This window comes from Zootoca vivipara, chromosome 8 (genome assembly GCF_965207765.1).
Source record: "Zootoca vivipara chromosome 8, rZooViv2.hap1.1, whole genome shotgun sequence".
NCBI lineage: Eukaryota > Metazoa > Chordata > Lepidosauria > Squamata > Lacertidae > Zootoca > Zootoca vivipara.
The window spans coordinates 31,765,651-31,787,846 of record NC_142591.1 but is presented as its reverse complement, the minus strand read 5'-3'; the positions used below and the strand labels follow the sequence as shown (position 1 = coordinate 31,787,846).

The window sequence follows — 22,196 nt, the reverse complement described above, 5'->3', positions numbered from 1 at the left end:
ACACACACACACACAGCCCACATTGCTTGTCTAAGCTTGCCCCCAGTCTCCCGAAATTAATGGATACTGTGTGACAGAGCAGTGCTGTTTCGTGGACTGACTCCCTAGTTAACATCTGTAAATGTTTGGGGGAGAGAAATTACATATTAAGACTTTTCTTTTTTAATTATGCTCTCCAGATGAGATTGGATAAGAGCAGAGAAATGCATCCCACAGCGACTGATGTCAATAAGCGAGCAGTCCCTAAAGCTGGCCAGCACTGGGAAAGCAACTGCTAGTTGCTGCTTTTGGCTCTGCTCCCTGCTTTATAATGTCAAAATGTAGAACTGCCTTTATATGCACTTTCTTTTTTCCCCCCACAGTAGCAGTTGCCAGCAAGCTGTAAACTACCATATATCACTCAGATTTAAAGAACCTAAACTTTAAAACAAATTAAACATTTGTTGACATTGTAATAAAACCCCGAACCGAACTGAGCAACTCAGTAAAACTACACTACAATTACTTTATGGATTTAAGATTGTTTTCTGGTATTCCCAGATGCCCTGTGTAGGAAAGTTATTTCCTTTTGGCAGAAGGAGAGGTCCCTGCATAGATTAAGTTCTGTGGCAAACGGGAGGTTAAAGTCTTGTGGGAGAAAGTTGGTATCTTCTCTTCCGCAATCCAGAACTACGATTTGTCCAGATTTCGGCCGGCAAAACTCCCACCCATTAGGTTTAAGGAAAAAATCAGGGCAGTCCCAATTTTTTAAAGAATGATTTAAAATATCCATCTGGCACCTGGCTGTTAAAAATATTTACACAGTTGGATAAGAGAAAGGCAAGTGAAAGGGACTCAGCGTCCACTCAAAAACAGGTAATTGCCTGAGTTTCTTTCTCTCTCAACTTTTCTTATCTTCCATCTCCATGCTTTGCCGTAACATTCTGTGTTCTTTTTATAAGCATTTTCCCTCTCTCACTGAAGTGGAAACCACTTCTTCCCAGTTGAGTTAAATGCCAGATTTCCATTCTTCTTAAAACTTCCTTCCAAAACAGGTTGGAATGAAAGTATTTCAGAAATGTGTGTAGAGGGAAGCTACCCAAGATAATCATTTGTGCAATGCTGCTTTAGAAAAGGTGTGGTGAAGTGGGAGAGGCTCCTACTTCTACCTGTCCAAAGAAGAAACTCAGGATGCACAATGTTTAATCAGAGTTTTTAAACAAATCATGTTAACTGTTTTTAGGCAGTGCCAGGTTAGCCATGAAATCAATGGTACCAATTACTTTATTTCAGCTTTAAGCTCATAGACATAACAAGGACAAGGACAAGGGCAGACACGATTTAGTTTAAAGTTAATAACAATAAAATAAGTTAAAAGATATATAGAATTAATAGCCATGAAACATAAAAGGGACAACTTGTCTAGGGCCCCTATCATTTTCAAGTACTTCTGCCTTTAATTGCTTTCTTCACTTCTGGGTTTGCGGCATTCGGGAGCCAAAATGTTCAACTGCTAAGGTGTTCATCAACCAAGGTTCATCAACCAAGGCTGTAACTACTATGGTCAGCTTACTAATGCCCTATGCTTCAGAAAGCCAGTGCAAGGCAAGCTTATTGCAGAATAAACAGTACAACATACAGAAGGCACAGGAGAGCTTTTAGCCATATTTAATGGGGCGAATATATCTGTGCATGCTCAAGCAATCAGTAAAAATTTGGTATCAGTTTAGAGTTGCATAAGGACTGAAGAATATCCCCATTTATATTGCTCACTTAGAGATCCGAGACACAAAGTGCTATGCAGAATAAGGCCTCCAGTGTGTAACAATAAAGTAGACCATATGCTGTGTAGCCAATGCTGCTACTCTGCAGAGAAGACCCATTGAAAACAATGAAGATTGTTTTCAATCTAGGCCCATTAATTTCACTGTCTCTGTTCTGAGTAAAACTTAGTTGGAGGCAACCCCTTGACTCCTGAATATGCAGGTTGCAAGTGGTTTTGCTTTCAGATACCAAAGGAAATCAACATTGCGGCTTTAATACAGGCAGCCTGTTTTGTCTGCTACAGGTTTTGTGTGCAAAATGTGTTGCTGAATGCTCAAGATTATTACAGTTCTTTTATTATTTAAACTGCCTAGCAATTGAAGAAAGAGCACAGCTAAATTTCAGGGAATCTTTTTTCTTATGTACTGCGGAATCACAACCCAAGCCAGGATGACACATCGTAACTTTCCAAATACCGATATGGTGAGGTGTTTTCTCAGGAAATTTAAGAGAAAACAGAAAATGATCGTACAGGCAGATTGCTATTGATTGCTTTGAAAGTACAATGCAGAATGTTCTGAGTCATTCCAGTGGGCTGTAAAAAAAGAAAGAATATTCTTCCTTGTTTCCCACAGTGAATATTCTGACAATTGGGTTCGCTCACCTGCCAAGGAAGAGGAGAAAGGAATAATCTGATTGGGGCCTATTGGTTGGATCATATTAACCACTACCCCTAGATCAGTGGTAGTTAACGTGATGCCCTGTAGATGTTGTTGGACTACAACTCCCATCACCCCAGACCATTGGCCATGAAGTCTGGGCCTGAAGGAAGCCGTAGTCTCAGAACATCTGGCGGGTTCCACATTGACTGTCCCTGCCCTAGATTCACCTAACTGCTAGTCCTGGGAGTAGCATCTCTTCTGAGAGGAGAAGCAAGTAGTACATGCAAACTCTTTAAGTAGTTCTAGTGAAAAATGGATGCTCTACAGCTCTCACTTTCAAGGCATCCTGCATAATCTTCTTCACCAGATCACTTTGAGAGCCTGGACTTGGGTATTCACATGTGGCTCTCAGGCTGGGAAGCTAATCTATAAACTCTCCACAGTTTGAGCAGAAGATGGTTTCTCCCAAGAAAACAGGTATGTGTTCACAAAATTCAGAGGGTGGGGGTGCCTTCCCTTGACCTATAGCGAGGGGTTGTACAGCAGAGCTCAGCTTTTCTGTACACTTCATGCACACATTTCTCCTTTTCCCACCACACATTAATCTTTCCTCAGCCAAGTAGCAATGAACTTCTGTCACCATCATTATTTACAGTGCACTGTATGTGGCTTTCTGTGGGGCGGAAAGTTGTGAGTCCCAGACCAATTCAGATCATTCAGCTAACTGGTTAGTTTATTTCTTGGTGGGAGATAGTAGTTATCATGGCTAGCTGTGTGAGATATCAGAATACACACCCACATCACTGTTTCTGCTTTTGTTATTTAAAAAAATGCATGGGTCTGTCTCTCCAGATTACAAGCAAATGTTTAATTGGGATATTTGTATTTAACAGTACCTGGGTCATCAATGAGGCAGGATAATTCTAAGCACCAGCTGGTTGTGAACACAAATGAGACTAAATTTTGGTACTGATTTTAAAAAGTACTAGTCATTACAGAATATTTCTCAACATTGTACATAATGAGCAATTCATCAAAGAATATTAGATGTAATGATAGTTTCATTCGGTAGAGAGAGGTCATTAGGTTTCTTATAATTACACATTGCTGCAGCATTAATTACTATCAAATCAAATCAATGGACCAGACATGTATGCTCTCTAATTGATTTTATGTAATTACAAGTATGAGCAGCAGTAACTGTAAGGACTGGAATAATCTGAAATCTATAGCCTTAAGTACCAGGTTAAAAGGGTTGTTTGAGTAAGTGTAGAGGCCATAAGAAGATCATAGTAACAGCCATTAACAAAAAATAAATCAAAGTTTAATGCATTTTAAAGGCTGATATTTTGTGAACTATTCATTATGAGGCGTTTAGGGGAGTTTATACCCATATAAAGCCATCTGCTTTTATTTCAACCACAACATGTTTGAATTATTTAAACATTGTGCAATTCTAAGAAATGTTTGTGATTTAAATTCTGCTATCACAACAGTTCATATCAGGATGAGAGTGCCTGCTGGCATATTGATTATCCAGAAGCAAGCAAGAAGAGAGAATTACTTATGCCATTTTCACATTGAAGCATCCTATACTCCTATGCCACCTTGCACTTATTTTTTAATAAAATCATAGAATTGTAGAGTTTGAAGGACTCCTGAGGGTCATCTAGGAATCTCAACTAGATCGTACATGACAGACGGCTACCCAATCTCTAATTAAAGACCTCCAAGGAAGGAGAGGCCACCACCTCTCATTTGAGTCTGCTTCACTGTTGAACAGCTCTTACTGTTGGACAGTTATTCCTGATGTTAGAATATCATTTCTTGAAGTCATTTGTTTGTGTCGTAGACTCTGGAGCATGATAAGACAAGCTTGTTCCACTCTCCATGTGACAGCCCATTCAATATTTGAAGATGGCTGTGATATCTCCTCTCAGTCTCCTCTTTACCAGATAATCATACCCAGTTCTCTCAGCTGTTCCTCCTAAGCAGTGTTAGAAACTGAGATATGAAAGCCAGGAGCTAAATAACACCTCAAACCTAGGTTATGGGCAGAATGTTGAGGCACACTTTTTAATAACAAGAATGCAGAGCTGAAAATGAATGAACTGCAGCTAAAATATTATGTTCGTTTTTCACATGGTCTAGTCCTTCCCCTGCCCACCCCTCTAATATTCTTAAGAGGGTCTCTTCTCTAGTCTTCGGAGAGTAGCTGGAAGTGGGGAGGCAAAAAAAGCTCTTCTTTTCCTTCCACTCTGCAATTTTAATCTGAAATCTTAGGCACATTACTGCTCGCACTAATGAAATTCCCTGTCACAAAATGTGCCTAGAGCAATGGGAGTTTCGAACACTGCTCATAAGGCTTGGTTTCCAGACCCTTAATCATATTGGTTGCCCTCCATGCTCCATCTTGTCAGTAACCGCCTTAAATTGTGGTGCCAGATATGGTCTGACCAAGGTGTAAGTCCCTTGATGTAAGTCGTTGATGCAGTGGAATACAGTGATACCTCGGGTTACAGGCACTTCAGGTTACAGACGCTTCAGGTTACAGACGCTTCAGGTTACAGACTCCGCTCACTCAGAAATAGTACCTCGGGTTAAGAACTTTGCTTCAGGATGAGAACAGAAATTGTGGCGCGGCGGCAGCGGGAGGCCCCATTAGCTAAAGTGGTACCTCAGGTTAAGAACAGTTTCAGTTTAAGAACGTACCTCTGGAACGAATTAAGTTCTTAATCCGAGGTACCACTGTAAGCTTCCTGTTCTCGTGGATGAAACTCTCAAGTGGTTTCAGTGGAAACTTCTTTACAAGCAAGAGTGCATATGTGGAGAAATTAGGGATTTGGGGAGTAGGATAGAGAAGGTTTGAGGCAAAAGCAACATATTCTGTGGATGCCACTTCTCCTGGGATAGCAAATGCATGTCTAGAACTCTCTTGAAGTGCGTGAAGCCAAGTTGCAAGGAGAAACTGGCAGGTGGAATAAAGCTTGCGCATCCATCCACCCATTATTTCTCTCCTGAAAACTGCCCCCTCCCAAAGCAGATTTTCAGAGGAGGAAAGTGGAATGCCATTTCCAAACACAAGTAGGATGGTAACTTATCTGAAGAAAGCATGGATCAGGAAAACATTTATACAACATTTAGGAATTCTTGCGCTGCACACTTAATAGTGCATTCCTATTTATGCTTACTCAGAAGTAAGTCCTAGTGTGTTCAGTGGGGTTCGCTTCATAGTAAAAATAATAATAAAGAGAGCTTCCAACAAAAATTAAAAATCACACCTTAAAAACCTCCCTAAACAGGACTGCCTTCAGATGTCTTCTATATGTCAGGTAGTTGTTTATCTCTTTGACATCTGATGGGAGGGCGTTCCACAGGGCGGGTGCCAGTACCGAGAAGGCCCTCTTCCTGGTTCCCTGTAGCTTTGCTTCTCACAGTGAGGGAACCGCCAGAAGGCCCTCAGTGCTGTACCTCAGTGTCTGGGCAGAATAGTGAGGGTGGAGACGCTCCTTCAGGTATACTGGGCCAAGGCCGTTTAGGGCTTTAAAGGTCAGCACCAACACTTTGAATCATGCTAGGAAACGTACTGGGAGCCAATGTAGGTCTTTCAGGACCTGTGTTATATGGTCTCGGTGGCCGCTCCCAGTCACCAATCTAGCTGCCACATTCTGGATTAGTTGTAGTTTCCGGGTCACCTTCAAAGGTAGCCCCACATAGAGTGCATTGCAGTAGTCCAAGCGGGAGATAACTAGAGCATGCACCACTCTGGCAAGACAGTCTGCGGGCAGGTAGGGTCTCATCTGGTAAGATGGAGTTGGTAGATAGCTGCCCAGAATACACAATTGACCTGTGCCTCCATGGACAGCTGTGAGTCCAAAATGACTCCCAGGCTGCACACCTGGTCCTTCAGGGGCACAGTTACCCCATTCAGGACCAGGGAGTCCTCCACACCAGTCTGCTCCCTGTCCCCCAAGAACAGTACTTCTGTCTTGTCAGGATTCAACCTCAATCCATTAGCTGCCATCCATCCTCCAACCACCTCCAACCACTCACACAGGATCTTTACTGCCTTCACTGGTTCCGATTTGAAAGAGAGGTAGAGCTGGGTATCATCCGCATATTGATGGACACCCAGCCCAAACCCCCTGATGATCTCTCCCAGAGGCTTCATGTAGATGTTAAAAAGCATGGGGAAGAGGACGGAACCTGAGGCACCTCACAAGTGAGGGCCCAGGGGTCTGAACACTCGTCCCCCACCACCACTTTCTGGACACGGCCCAGGAGGAAGGAGTGGAACCACTGTATAACAGTGCCCCCAGCCCCCAGCTCCTCTAGACGATCCAGAAGGATGTTATGATTGATTGTATCATAGGAAGTGTGTTTAGGATTGCAGCCTTAATGGTGGAAGTTGCCATTCAACTTCCATAAGATTAGACTGCATGCTGCAGTCATAGGCCTGGAGAAAATGTCATTCCTTCCTAGTAAAATCATTAGATACTGTATGTTTGGGGGGTGGGTACAAAATGTCTGCTGACAAGTGATATGTCTTTAAGTGTCATGTGACAAGATTTGGTGTGAACTATAATTGTTGCCAGATGTTTGCAGTGAGATGACGTGTCCTTGACCATAATTTGAGCCACACTTAATTCCATCTGGTTTTGTTTTTTACCATAAAATGTCAATTATTTAAAATAATGCAATCCTAAAAAAAAAAAAAACCCTGTTTTAAGTTGTGCTCTCATGACAGTCCTATATCAGGACCAGTAGGCATGGTGGGGTAGCCTTCATCATCATTCAATTAGGACCAAGAAAACTGTTTGAGGTGTTTTTATTGGGTTTATTGTTATTTGCTTCTATTATGAAAAACAGGACTAAAGATAATATTTTAAAAAAAGGAACCAAGAAAACAGAGATGACTTAGGCCATGTCTATACCAGTGTGGCCTATTTTCACAGGGAGCACTTGCGCACTGCTTTGCGGTGCTTGAAAATATAGCTTTGAAACGCAGTTTATGTTTTAAGAGGATTTTAAGCTGTATTTTAATGTGGCATCTTAAAGCACTGCAAAATGATGGCACAACCACACTCTAATCCACCACACCTACAGTGTCTCATTCTGAGGAAGGACCCCAGTGGCTGGCTGGTTGTGGGCTGTAGATGGGCAAGGGCAAGGTCTTCCCGCCATTTGCTGCCTGAGTCACATGGCTCCATGTGCCTCATGATATGGCCAGCCTTTTCTGGAGGGATGAAAGTTCCTCACCCATGCAGGAAGGGCTTTAGAGTTATGAAGCACATGTACTGAAAGCTAATCAGAACATTCTTTTTTTTCCTTTTCTACTACTATGGAACTACTAGGGCATGTTGGGTCTGCAAACTGTCCGTTGGCCATCAATGACTTAGGGTATCAAATGTCGACAAAATCCTAATGAAATATTATTATTATTATTATTATTATTATTATTATTATTATTATTATTATTACCATTACCATTACTATTACTATTTTTAAGATAGTACTAGAAAATAGAATAAATAATTCATGGAGTCCACCTCACCTCTCTTCAGGTTTTGAGCATTTGCTGTTTTATTTGACATATGGTTACAGTGGGTTGTTTTTTTTTTTTTTGTGGTATGGAAATTCTGTGTAAAACTTGAATGCATGCCTAGCTTTTGCTTCACTTGTGCTATTAGGAATGTAAATACATAATTTTGGTTAAAATGTGGCTTCCCCTCCCCTAGTCCTCCTTCTTTTGAGTGTATACGTATATGTATGTGTGAATTGAGGGGTGTGTGGACAGTTGCAACTTGCATTATACTGGGCAGCTATTTCTGTACCTTTAAACTCCCACTAAGAAAGGACTGTGAGATCTTCAGCATCACTTTTAGCTTGTGTGTGTGGGTGTTTGTGTGTTATCATTATTTTGTCAAATATTTATAGGCCAGATCAACATAACAATTTATAGATGACATAGTGGTCAGGAGAAACTGACATCTAGCAGCAACCAATCTGACCCCATTTGCAGCAAAACAAATCCAAATTATCGTAGCTTTTCATTTGTGCTTGGCAGAAAATATTGAACTTAATAAGATTTGCCTGGGGTGAGTGGCTGAATCCAGGAATGACACTGATATGGAATGGGAACGCAGGCAAGAGTTCTAGTCAAGTGCCTTCTACACAGATGTCAAGCGCTGTTGAAATTTTCCCTGGTTTACCTTCCAAAGCATATCCATGGTATAATTTTTGCAACCTTAGTTATTGGTGTACAGTATTCATTCATTTGTTCGTTCAAAATATGTATACTGTACCTCATCTACACTGTTCAAAATGGCTTCCCACAAAATAAAACAAGACAACAAAATTTTAGAAGCTTGGAACACATAGTTATAGTAATATAGTGGTGCCTTGGTTGTCAAACTTAATACGTTGCAGGAGTCTGCTCAACTCCTGGAACCATTTGAAAATCAAGATGCAGCTTCCGATTGGTTGCAGGAGCTTCCTCCACTCAATTGGAAGCCACATCGGACGTTCTGCTTCCAAAGAACATTTGAAAACTGTAATAATAATAATAATCATCATCATCATCATTAATAATAATAATAATAATAATTTATTATTTATACCCCGCCCATCTGGCTGTGCTTCCCCAGCCACTCTGGGCGTCTTCCAACAAAATATTAAAAAACAATAGTCCGTCAAACATTAAAAGTTTCCCTAAACAGGGCTGCCTTCAGATGTCTTCTAAAAGTTGGTAGTTGTTTTTCTCTTTGACATGTGGGGGGGCGGAGTTCCACAGGGCAGGGGCCACTACCGAGAAGGCCCTCTGCCTGGTTCCCTGTAAGTTGGCTTCTCGCAGAAGGCCCTCGGCACTGGATCTCAGTGTCTGGGCAGAATGATGGGGGTGGAGACTCTCCTTCACGTATACTGGACCGAGGCCATTTAGGGCTTTAAAGGTCAGCACCAACACTTTGAATTGTGCTCGGAAAAGTACTGGAACTCTTACTTCCGGGTTTTCGGCGTCCGGGAGCCAAAATGTATGCGGACCAACGCATTTGACAACCAAGGTATGATTGTGTGGTAGGGCAGAGCCACCCTCTTGACACCAACATTGCTGCAACCTACCTAGTCTGGACAGGGCATGGTAGCTGCAAGGTCAGGTCTGCATGGGGCATGCCTGCAGGAGCACTAGATTAACTCCTTCCATGGGCTCATGCCAACCTGACCTCACTGCTCCGCTGCAGCAATGACGGTGTCAGGGAGATGGCTCCACAGCTCCACCCAAGCATGCAGGCCAAGGCTGGTAATAGCCAGGATATATATAAAAACCATAGCTAAGTTGATAAAGCATGAGACTCTAAATCTCAGGGTTGTGGGTTTGAGCCACATGTTAGGTGAAAAGATTCCTGCAGGGAGTTGGACGAGATGATCCTCCTGGTCCCGTCCAACTCTGAGTCTATGGTTTTATGACTGGCAATGCAGCAGGTGACTATAATAATTTGCACCCTCAAAGCTGACTGGGGGAAAAGAAAGGCTTTGTGCTTCATCTGGAACATCATCAGCAAAGTACATTTACCAACCAAGCCTGTTTTGCATTTACAATTTGGATTTTTCAAGCTAGGAAACAAAAGGAAAAGGAAAGGCTATTTCAGGTAGGAAAATTATTCCCCTCCAATGGCTGTCATGCCAAAACCCTATTCACATATGGGAGGATCATGTTTTGTTAAAACCTGCTACTTGTTGTCACTCCATGTTTAAACCGGCCTATTCTCTTGCTCCATAAATAGTATGCCCTGTGGCGGTGGATTATTGTGATGAAAGAGATAAAAATAATTTATGATTTAGACACATCCAGAATACCTGAGGTAACACAAGATCTGGTTCCTTCATGGAATGTATGGTTACATTTTCCACTGCTCTATAAACCTTTTGTTGTTGTTGGCTAATTGTTTTGTATTTCTATTATTCTGTGGCTGAATCTCTTGTTTGTTACCTCAGGGAAATATTGCTAGTTTCTGAATTGCCTTTCCATCCATGACAGAGTTTCTAACAACACCCTTCTTCCTTTGTGGTTATGTAATATTCCTATTTACACTTTTCTTACATGAAAGAAGATTGCTGTGTTTTAATCAGTAGTGAGCGGAAATCCTGGCTATATAAATCCATGCTGCGATTCATGTAGGGATTTTGTTGTAGCCACCAGGGCACCGAGGACTTGTATCAGCACAAGGGCCCTGCAAGGCAGGCAGGAGTTAATGTAGAGACGGCAGTACAGAAATGGAACATGCTTAGTTGCTACCATTTATGCATTTTTCTCATAATTTTGTGGGACCCAGTGCTCCAGAAACACATAAAACACAGCGTTGGCTTTTACTTGTCCCTGACTTTTGAAAACTTGGTTTCCACTTCAGGTGGAGCTAACTTACAGTAAAATGCTTAATTTTTGTGAATCCTAGGATGGAAGATAAACTTGTCATCCTTGAATGTATTTCATGAAAAACTAACTATTTGGCTTCATCTCTTAACAATGGTCCTTAATGCATGGAATTATGTCAATACAACATCTGACTATACATGTAGGACACTGTTTGATCCTTCTCAGAGCTGAATGCCCTTGGTTTCCATTGAATTCGGAATAAATTGTAAATTCCTTCCCAGAGAATAAAATGCCCGCTGCTTTTTACAATATTGAGTACATGGCCAACTCTCAAACAAATAATAAAAATGACAGCAATGGAGCAGGTGAACATTTATGCCAATAACGCGAAAGAATTCTTCCCAGTGGACTATATATTTTTATTTAATACAAGTCGCTTGGGTCATTTACAATGTCTGTCTATGGTTTTCTCTTTCCCTTTCTTTTCCTGAGGAACTATGCCTAGTCTTATCAAGGAAAAACTGACAAATAAATGACACAAGCTGTAACATTCAAATATGAGGGACTTTGCATTCTAACAGAGGCACAATGTTGCAAAACAAGACAGATAAGAGAGTCAATGCAACAAAATGCAACCCAACTTATTTTAAGTAGGTTCCCTTATTATAAGCTGGTATTATTTCCTGTGCTACAGCTCAATGTGGGAGCACATCATTAATGATGTGTGAGAAGTCATCCTGCTCCTCTGGGCTGATTCACGCTTGCATTCACATCAATGGGTATCCTGTAACTTGAAGACTTGCTGCCGAAGGTGTGAGCTGCCTCTGTTGAAAAGGACTTGTGGTTGAGGCGGTGCATGATGCAAGCCCTGCCTACGCCTGAGGTGTTCAATTTATTTTAAACATGCAAATCACCTCAGTGTTGCAGCCAGTGAGTAAGGGATATGCGACTCTGAACTCCTCCCAAGGGACCATGTCCTGCGTGAGAGAGAAGAGTCTGCAAAAGGCAGCACCCCTTTTAACTTGTTAGCTTTCTCACAGCCTGTGGAACAATGTGCGGACAGATGAAAGTTCTTCTGAGAGCGAGCTTAGAAGTCATCACCATCATTATTTATTAAATTTCCATACCACCCTTCATCCAAGGATCTCAGGGCAGTTTAAAACATAACAACACAAAAATGCACAACACAGTAACAAAACAAAACAAAAACACTTCCCCACGCAGTTTTAAATGCCATAAAAAGGTAAAGGGGCCCCTGACCATCAGGTCCAGTCGTGTCCGACTCTGGAATTGTAGCGCTCATCTCGCTCTATAGGCCGAGGGAGCCGGCGTTTGTCCGCAGACAGCTTCCGGGTCACGTGGCCAGCATGACAAAGCTGCTTCTGGCGAACCAGAGCAGCGCACGGAAACGCCATTTACCTTCCCGCCGGAGCGGTCCCTATTTATCTATTTGCACCTTGATGTGCTTTTGAACTGCTAGGTTGGCAGGAGCTGCGACCTAGCAATGGGAGCTCACCCCATTGCAGGGATTCAAACCGCCGACCTTCTGATCAGCAAGCCCTAGACTCGGTGGTTTAACCCACAGCGCCACCTGGCCATAGATTGTGTAATTGTGTAATAAATGCCATAGATTGTGTAATTAGCCAAAGGCCTGGGAAAAGAGGAATGTTTTTGCCTGGTGCCTAAAGATATGTATTGAAAGTTCCAGGCGAACCTCCCCAGGGAGAGAATTCCACAAGCTGGGAACTACCACAGAAAAGGTTCGTTCTCGTACTGCTGACCTTTCATGGAAGAGGCAAACAAAGACGGGCCTCAGAGGGTGGTCACAGGATCCGGGTTGGTTCAGGGTTTTCATCAATAAAATTGGAATTATACTCTAGAGATGTTGTGGGGGTCAAAATAAGCCTTTGTTACTCACACCTTTACTTTAGAGAAGATCTGAGTTAAATCTGCCTATAGTCAAAAGAGTTTTGATTTGTACTGAAAACAAAAGACGCTTTAATTTTATTGTTTTAACTCTTTGTGTTTGCCACCCACGGCTCCTTTGGGAGGAAGGGCAGAATTCTTATTCTTATTCTTATTCTTATTCTTATTCTTATTCTTATTATTATTATTATTATTTTCATTATTTTCATTATTTTCTCTTTTGCCAATTATCTCCTGTTTGTTTTCATTGTCATAAGCCTTAAGAAAGCTTTGATCTCTGGCTAAAATAGTCTGTGCTTTGGCTTAATATAAAATTAATAGATGTTTTCATAGTAGTTTTGATAGGACCAGGATTACATCTATAGATCATTATTTTATAGCAAAGGTTACTTTGTGATTCTAAGAGCATCCAATTTAATATTGGGGGGAGGGTAGAGGAACTTCAGAAGAGTTTGCCTGGTAGGCAAAGTATTTGAACTTTGTATGTTAATGTGGTGAAATATAGTTGCCTCTAAAAGAAAGAAAGAAAACTATTGTTATCAGTTAAGCTATTTTATTTACTCTGAAGCAAACATTTCCATGGCAAGGTCATTTTAAAATTAAATTCAGAAGAAGATAAACCTCCTTATTAAACCACAGTCTTGTCACATCCTGTTGCTGCAACATCCGATGGGTTTAACAACAGAAAATTTTATTTTTCAGGTCCCTTGACAGGTAGCGTGGTCACATGACAAACCTGCCTTTCTTAAATCTATTTTGAATTCTTTTTTTTAAGAGAGAGGGTGCATGGTGCTAGTGGGAAAGTGAGGATGACATGGAAACTTTCACTCTGACAATTTTTTTTAAGCGGAGAGCATGTTGGGAAACTGTAGGTGTAATTGGCAAGCTCACAAAAAAACCTCACATATTTTTAAAATGCTGTGCGAATGGTTAGTATAGGAAGGATTCTGCTCATCTCCAAGAACAGTATAATCTTAGACTGAAGTTTATGTCTTGAATTTCAGTTTGACCACAAACTGACTTGTATGATTTTTAGCGTGCCAGCTATCTGCCTGTGTCCCTAAGTTACCTCACGTGCAAAACGAGTGTTAACATGAGAAGCCCAGTCTTAAAGAGATGTAATTACCAGATTGGTTTATATAAAAGCCACTAATGTAAGGCTTCTGTAAGGGTTCTGTGCAAGTGGGAAGAGGTGTTTGTTAATTTTTTAAAAATTATGAACGGATCCCTGCATCTGTTGACATTGGGACGCAATGTTCTAGCTTTCTTGAAAAATGAAAATAAATAAAACAAACCATTAGTTATCCTGTTTGCTTCTAGATATATGTGTGTGAATGACATCAATTAGTGACTGAACCACATTTTCATTCCCGAAATACAATAGTCCATAAAAGAAAGGATTACACATTAAGCTATCTAAAATGTGTTTGCTGTAAAACAGCTGAAACATCAATTGGGCAACAATTTTTGTTTTTTGTTTTTTAAATTGACTACATTTTCAGGCAGTTGCTGGGGAATAGACCCAAAACTGTCTGCTTACTGATTGTGCTTTCTGTCTGGACGAAAGAGTAACTTTTCATGCTCAGGGGTATTTGAAATACGGTAGCTTTTCTCCAGCTCTGTTGATGTGCCCATTGCCCCATTGCAAGATCACAGGTTTTGCTTGTTTAAAAGAAGTATTAGTATGCCACGACAAACATCAAATACAACATTTAGCTGTAGACCCTAATGAAATAAACAAACTGGATTCCCTCCCCTTCTCCCCATCTGGCTTAACGGGGTTTGTTTTCAACTTCAAGTGCACTAATAAAGGGAATCTAACCCAGAAGCATATCCACTCTTCTTCTTTTTGTTTTCAGACAGATGTTGGTGGGTATTTAAAGTAACAGTAGTATATTCATGACATATTCTCAATGACAGCCAATCAGTAGGGCCCCTTGAGATCCAAAAGTCAGGCCTCTGAGAAGGAATCCTCAAGTACATACAGTGGTACCTCTACTTACAAATAACTCTACTTATGATTTTTTCTACTTACAAATGGAGCTCCGTCCGCCATCTTGGATGCAGTTTAGATAGGATTTTTTCTACTTACGAATTTTTAGATAGGGTTGCATCGACTTACAAATTTTTTCAACTTACAAATGTGTGTTCGGAACACATTAAATTCGTAAGTAGAGGTACCACTGTACATACAATTAAGGGCTTCTTCTCATGGGCATGGCAATTCCTGCTCCATATGGAAGAAGTCTGCCATTGCTCCAGTTTCTGGAAACAGCAAGCTGCCTTATACAAAGCTAACTTGGTCCATATTGCTCAGTGTTGTCTACATGGATTGGCAGCAGCTCTCCAGGGTTTCAGGCAACAGTTATGCCCAACTCTCACTGGAGACGCTGGGGATTGAACCTGAGACCTTCTGCATGCAAAGTCAATGTTCTTCCACAAAGCTATGGTCCTCAAAACATCAGTGTGTGTGGTATATTTAAGCTGCATACCCTTCCACATGGCCTGGGACTTCTGAGGTTACTTGAGGAGCAGTGACTCATAATGGTGCTTAAAAGTGCTGTGTCAATAGAATTTCAAAGCAAGTCCAAAATCAAATGTTCTGTCAGAATGCCCAAGGTGCAGAGGCTCAAATATTTGCTGATGATTGGCCGGCTGTGTGTCCCCCGCCCCCCCCCCCCCGATTGTAGCATCTTTTCAGAAGATTTTATGTCAGGAACTTCTCACAGGGCACTTTCCATTACTGCAGTACGACGTACGACATCCCTTACTTTCCATGGTTGTTCACCAAAGCATCCTTCTTGATATGAATAAGTAATTGGATTAGGCAAGGCAGGTAGTGTTGCAAGCTGATCAGACAAGCAGACAAGGCAAGCAGCAAGCTGATCACACCAAGAAAGCAAAGCTAGAGCAGAAGTCATACAGACCAATCAGGCCCCCATTGGTTGATCAGGTCACCTGACCCAGCCTGGTTGGCAAGCTGCAATACCTCCTCTGGCCATTACGTTTGTGGTGCTGCTGCACAGGAAAGATCAGTTCAGTAAGCCTTTCAGGCCGTGAGCTGCCTTTAAGGTAGCTGACCTCTGGTGCTCAAGGGCCCCAATACCTTACACAGATTTTCCTAAGGAAAACTGGCATTTAGATGTACAAAGCTATATAGTCCAGTTTCTCTTATGCCAACCTGGAACCCAATTTAAGTTGCTTTCTCTCTCTAAAAATGTGCCATAGCGATGAAATACTTTACAAAAACCCAAACTCATCTTTTAAAAACATTTTTTTTAAAAAAAAATCATCTGCTCACAGCTACAGGAAGTTTTGTTTTTGATCAGCATGGTCTTTTCTTGCACAAACAAATGGAATTATCCAAGCAGAAAGGATCAACAGCCCACAAGCAAAGGGAAATGTGGGCTTTTCCAGGCAAATTCCATGACGTGGGCATGTGTTTCCCCTTCCCTGTGGTGTTAGGAAAGCTCCAAAGTGGTGACAGCCTTCCTGATGACATTTTGTCTATCTTAATGTAAATCAAGCAGTGGCAGGGACCACAGGGAGGAGGGGTGGAAATAGAAGGGATGTTGTGCAGCTCACTGTTGATATGCTCTGCCAGGTTCAGTCATTTCCTGCCCATCTGCCAAAAATCACAAGCGATAAATGGACATAGCCGGAGTGTGAGAAACTGTACAGCTCAAAAGTCGAGCAGGGGGTGAAGGGAATGAAAGAACGATAATCACGAGTAACGAAAACATTGCACTACTCTGTTGATCCCGCAGGTTAATGCTTAGTTTATAGACCCTGTCAACTTCTTTCATTAAATGCCTGCTATGGCTTGCTGCCTTGTCCTCAGAAGTTTTCTGATGGCGAATAAGGGGCTGTGCGTTTTTTAAAAAAACAAAAAACAAAAAAAACCACATTTGTGTGCTTTCCACTGTTGAGGAAAACATGTCGATTTATCTGTTTCACCGCTATCGGCTGTGAGAGAGCAAAAACACCAATTTAGGTCCCTTATTTCTTTCATCAACTCTCTTTCCCACTGTGGAAACTTCAGCACACAGAATCCAACTGAGTCATAGCCATTTTCTAGCATTCAAGTCAGCCCCCTGCTGTTTTGCGTGTTATGCTTGCAAGCTCAGGTCAGCTTATATGCCATGGATCAGTTCTTCTATAGACTTCCTCTTCTTTGTCCCTTTCCCCTTCAAAGCCAACCCAACTGGGTTTTTTTTAAAATATATATATGTAACTAAATTGCAGGGTTGGAATATGAGTGATGCAATGCGACAAGGCCCCAGGCACTCCTTTCTAATGGGAGCCTGGGAGCCTTGCATGAGTTTCCTTTAGGATTATGCGATCCTTTTGCTCTTGTGGTCCCGTCCTGGTTTGATTGGCTACTTACTGGCATTTTATGCTTAGCATCCGTGACCCAAGAGAAACAGGCAACACTAATTCAAGTGCCTTTAAGTGTCACTTTCGGCAGAAGTGTGTATAGAGCAATAATCCTTCTCTCCTTCTGTTTCCTTCTTCCTTGCAGTAAATGAAATAATAAGGAACGACCTCTCCAGCACCAATGTCCATTCATAGCTGGCCGTCTAGATACCCTGCTTTAAGCTCTGCTGAGACATCGGCTTCAGATCAAGGGAAGATCCTCCCCGGTACCGCTCTGCTCTTTCCCTTTCTGGAATGTTTGGAACAATCACCTCTTCTCTGTATATCTATACATAAGACTAATTGGCTGGCTTCAACCAAGGAAGCACCTTCTGTCAAGAAAATCATCTCAAGGGAAATGGAGGACACAAACTCTGAAATGGTGCGTTTCGCAAGTTGAAATAGGAAATGTGGCACAACTGGTGACTGGCTGAAAACTGGCTTTCTTTTCCTTTGGGCTCTCCTGGAAGTGCCTTATTTTGTTAGATTCTGACATCAGGACATTGCATTGGCTGTTTTGGATATGCTGCCATCCAAAGTATTTCTAGGCACAGTAACCATCAAACATATACTGGAACTTGGGGTGTGTTGGAACTGTCTGTTGGTATGGGTATAAAAACCCCTGTTGGGTTGTATCAGCTAATTCATACTCAGAGTAGATCCATTCAGATGATAGGCAAGATTCTAGTGGGTCTACCCTGAGTATGATTTAGTTAGCTACAAGCCATGGAAAGTAAAATACGTGTCTGAATTACTGGATTTCTTCACTTTTGAACTGTATTTTACATCTTGTTGCCTTATTCCTGATGCATTTTTTATAAAAACAAACAAACCCAGATTGTCATCTCATTTCTATACTTTTCAGCCTATTGCAGGTCGTTGCTCATGTATCATAGGACTGCATGTTAATACTTTGACTTAAATCAATTTCTAGACATAGCACAAGAAAATTGAACAGCACAAAATATTCCTCAACTGTTTTATGCATATGCTTATACATACAAACTAGCATTTATGCTTATATATATATATATATATATATATATATATATATATGCCTTGTGAATGCTTTGAATTCAGCAATAATTTCTGATTCTGATTCTGCTTCTGAGAATGCAGTTCTGATCCCATGCAAACACTCTTGCCATTACTGTGTTGTGGGTTTGTTATGTTTAAGACAAATGCATTTTCTTTCCTCAAGCTGATAAGCAAGCACTTTAGACAGTCCAGAAGGATGCATATGAAACATGTGTTAATTACCAAATGACAAAAGATGAGTTAAAAGCAAATGTAAATACCATTTTCAAAGAATGTAAAATATTTGTTCAATTATAAGATAATTATTCCACTGAAGCCTTATAACTCTCTGCTTTGTGTACAACAAATATTACCAAAAAACCCAAACCTTTTAATATGCAATGCTGTATAGTATGTTTTCAGAGCAGCTTCAAGTTTATAGAGTACATATGAAACTTAAGCATGTAATGTAGTCTTTGACATGGCATTTCATACAACCAATAATGTTGTTACCGTATAGCTAGTAATGGCATATTATGTCACATAGACAAAAAGAAAGCATGGCTCCATTTTTAAAAGCATTTAACATTAATATTGTGCCTTAGGAAATACGAGTGAACAACTCCACAGTTACTAAGGTGGTGAATGAGTGCAGTGTACAGTTAGAGCAAACTCAACAGGTTTCACAAAAAGGTGAAACAGTCCTAAACATTTAGAAATATTACTCTGTACAATTATGTCTTACTTACTTTTTTTAAAAAATGAAAAGCCATATTTGTAACATTTGCACATTACTGTGAAAACATAAGAATATAATATGGCTGTATGTAAATATTATAACGTTACTGGTCCTTCTAATTGGGTGACTTCCCAACTGCTTAGCAAGAGATATTTATCCTGTACTCAGCTTTATAGCAGTTGCATGCATTTCTCCTAGACTGCCATATTATATATACATATAAACTTTGACATTTTCAGCTAAACCTGTAGCTAGAAAATACATCAAACAAAGCACAACTTTCCACAGAAAGCTAGATTGCTTCAACTGTTTTTGACTCCTGCGGGAGGGGGATTTTTCATAAAACGATACACTTTAAAATGCCATATGTTAGCATCTGTATTCTGTATATTGCAGGCACATCCGTTTCAGGCAACTTTCAGTCTTCCAATATCATAATTGTACCATTCATCAAGAAGTGCTTCTGTATAATTTTCATCTGTTGCAGCAGAAACTTGTGCTGGAGCAGCACTCCATAGATTAAAACATATTTTTGGACGTCCCTTGCCAACCATTGCTCTTTCTTCATGTATTCTACATTTAAAACATGTAGTTGCCAAGAAAGACAGGGAGTTCCAGTGTAATTCTCAGACGTCCGTTTCTTTCGATTTTCCTGAAATGTCAGAAGAGTGAAAGTGGAGGAACCTTCAGGCGGGCCAAAGGATTTTTGACTCTGATACAGAAATATCTTGGGCGAGGTGCTGACCACACAAGCACCACAATGTTTGCATTTCTGCAATAACTTTAGCAAGATAATCATATGTATTGTTCCCAGTATGTCACACCCCCTTTTTGTCATTGTTTGTTTCATTTCTTTTGAGCTGTCTTGGAAGTTTGTTACATTCAACCCTAGCTCTGAAAAACTATGCATCTCTTGTATATGTATCCATGAATAATAATAAAAACCTGGTATGAAAAACCCGTATCTGATAAGAATTTTACATTCATTTTGTGGGTTTTTTTTGCTTATTTGTTGGCAGAAATGCTGTTGGTTCAGGGTAGATGAGCACATGCAACAGAACGGGGTGGGAACAAGGTGGGAACGTCTTAAAAATGTAGAATGGGTTATAGCAGTGCAAACAAAGAAGCACATTTTTTGATGCTCCCATAGGTGAAGAAAGGAGGGAGAGAGTATTCCAAGAACAAAACTAGCAGAGCACAGAGCAGGCTGATATCTCCAGGATATGCTAGTTTTCGTGTGTGTGTTTTCATGGAGAGAAGCACCCCAAAATGGCATTCCTAGCCCTGCATTCTGAGCTATTACACACCACTCATACCATGTCATTCTGTGGCATGCATAGATAGACCAGGGCTCATTCATTCTGTCTCTGGCAGAATACAGCATACTGTTTCAAGTTCAAAATGTATGCAGGACTCTCATCCCTTGGAGATCATCAGTTCCAGAGCCATGGTGGGTTTGCTTCCTGGCAACATGAATTTGTACTACCCAGTAGTATATGTAGCAGTGTGCCAGCTAGTGCTACTCATTCCAGATAATTCTCAGTCCAACCATACAACCATTGATTATCAGGGTAAGAGCCAGAAAGAACTTTGTGATGATCAGTTGCAGGACATAAAGTCAGTTACAGTCATACTGCAGCAGGCATCACCAAATTTCGGCCCTCCAGATGTTTTGGACTACAATTCCCATCATCCCTGACCACTGGTCCTGTTAGCTAGGGATCATGGGAGTTGTAGGCTATACAGGATGCCTGTACTACAGCCCATCAGCATCCTGTCTCTGGAGGTCAGGTGACACCAGAAGGGTGCTAGAGGCCTGCCTGACTCTAGCTTCCAGGTAGCCTCCCACCCTCCAACAGGAATGCCTGATATTGCATTCCATCTATGGTTTCTTGGGATTGATATTTATGGGGGCAGTTTTTACCAGGGTAATTAAGTCCCAGTTCAAGGCACGAATACTTCATATTTTAATGTCTGTAGTGAGAAAGATGTGTGTACAGTTGTATGCACAATGTCTTCTACATTGCATTGCATTACATTAGGAATCGGGGCAAGCCTACATGCATGACATCAGGGGTGATGCTAATCTGTACTCACACATTGGGTTGTATCCAATGAAGTCATCTTGTTCAGGCAAGGACTTCTGCTTGCACAACAGAGCCCCCCCCCCTTTCTCTTCCCACCTGTGCCCACGATCCATTCTGGGAGTTCTTTCAAACCTCCAGAACATTTGGGGAGACAGAGGATGGAGAGGAAGTTCTATTATGAAAATGAAAGTCCTTGTATGAACAGGATAACTTTGTTTGATACGCTGTTTGAATGCAGCCCATCCCAGGTTCAATCCCCAGCATCTCCAGAAAGCATTTTGGAAAGGGAAGGAGCTCAAAGATAGAACAGATATTTCCTATGCACAGTGGTCACGATTCCAACTCCATTTGAAATATCTCAGTTAAAAGGATTGGAAAAGAGCTCTGCCAAGGGCCTTGGAGAACCACACAGCACCACAGGCATATAAATTGTCATATAGTTACAGTTAGTTCAGTTTTTGTTATATATGCTAGCTGTGACTCAGGATTGTGCAAAATAAACAGGAAAACTAATAGAAATGTTACCATATATAGTTCACATAAAGGTAAAGGTAAAGGGACCCCTGACTATTAGGTCCAGTCGTGACCAACTCTGGGGTTGCGCGCTCATCTCGCATTATTGGCCGAGGGAGCCAGCGTACAGCTTCCAGGTCATGTGGCCAGCATGACAAAGCCGCTTCTGGCAAACCAGAGCAGCACACGGAAACGTCGTTTACCTTCCCGCTGTAGGAATCCTATTTATCTACTTGCATTTTGACGTGCTTTCGAACTGCTAGGTTGGCAGGAGCTGGGACCAAGCAACGGGAGCTCACCCCGTCACAGGGATTCGAACCGCTGACCTTCTGATCAGCAAGCCCTAGGCTCAGTGGTTTAACCCACAGCGCCACCTGGGTCGCATATGTAGCACCTAATACCTGCCTGTGTATCTATTTTAACTGATTTTATTTTTTTAAGAGAAAAGGCTTGTATCTTAAAAACGAAGTCAATGTCTAAACAAAATTACATGGGAATGCTGAATTGCAGATGTGGGGAAGTTTTGGCCTTACAGATGCTGCTGAACTACAATTCCATTCATGCTCATCAAGCACGGTCATGTAGTTCAGAAACATCTGGAGGGTCAGATTTGCAATTCTTTAACAAGTCAGGCATTGTTTAGGTCTCTGTTCTTTCCCTTGCGTTTTGTAAGATATTTATTCTGGTCTGGTTTTGTGTGCTCATGCACATGTGCATTCAGA

At 41.3% G+C, this 22,196-nt stretch overlaps 1 protein-coding gene across 2 annotated transcripts in view; it reads left to right on the top strand.

Moving 5' to 3' along the window:
• The window catches only part of NFATC1 (nuclear factor of activated T cells 1), a 137,617-nt gene extending 119,891 nt beyond the window's left edge, over positions 1 to 17,726 (top strand). The window contains exon 10 of one of the 2 annotated variants that reach the window (XM_035126467.3): positions 17,225 to 17,726. In XM_035126467.3, the coding sequence (XP_034982358.2) occupies positions 17,225 to 17,274 (50 nt within the window). In that variant the 3' untranslated portion in view covers positions 17,275 to 17,726. The remainder of the gene's footprint in view (positions 1 to 17,224) is intronic. The other variant, XM_035126469.3, reaches the window with a different exon arrangement.
• The last annotated feature ends 4,470 nt before the right edge of the window (positions 17,727 to 22,196 follow it).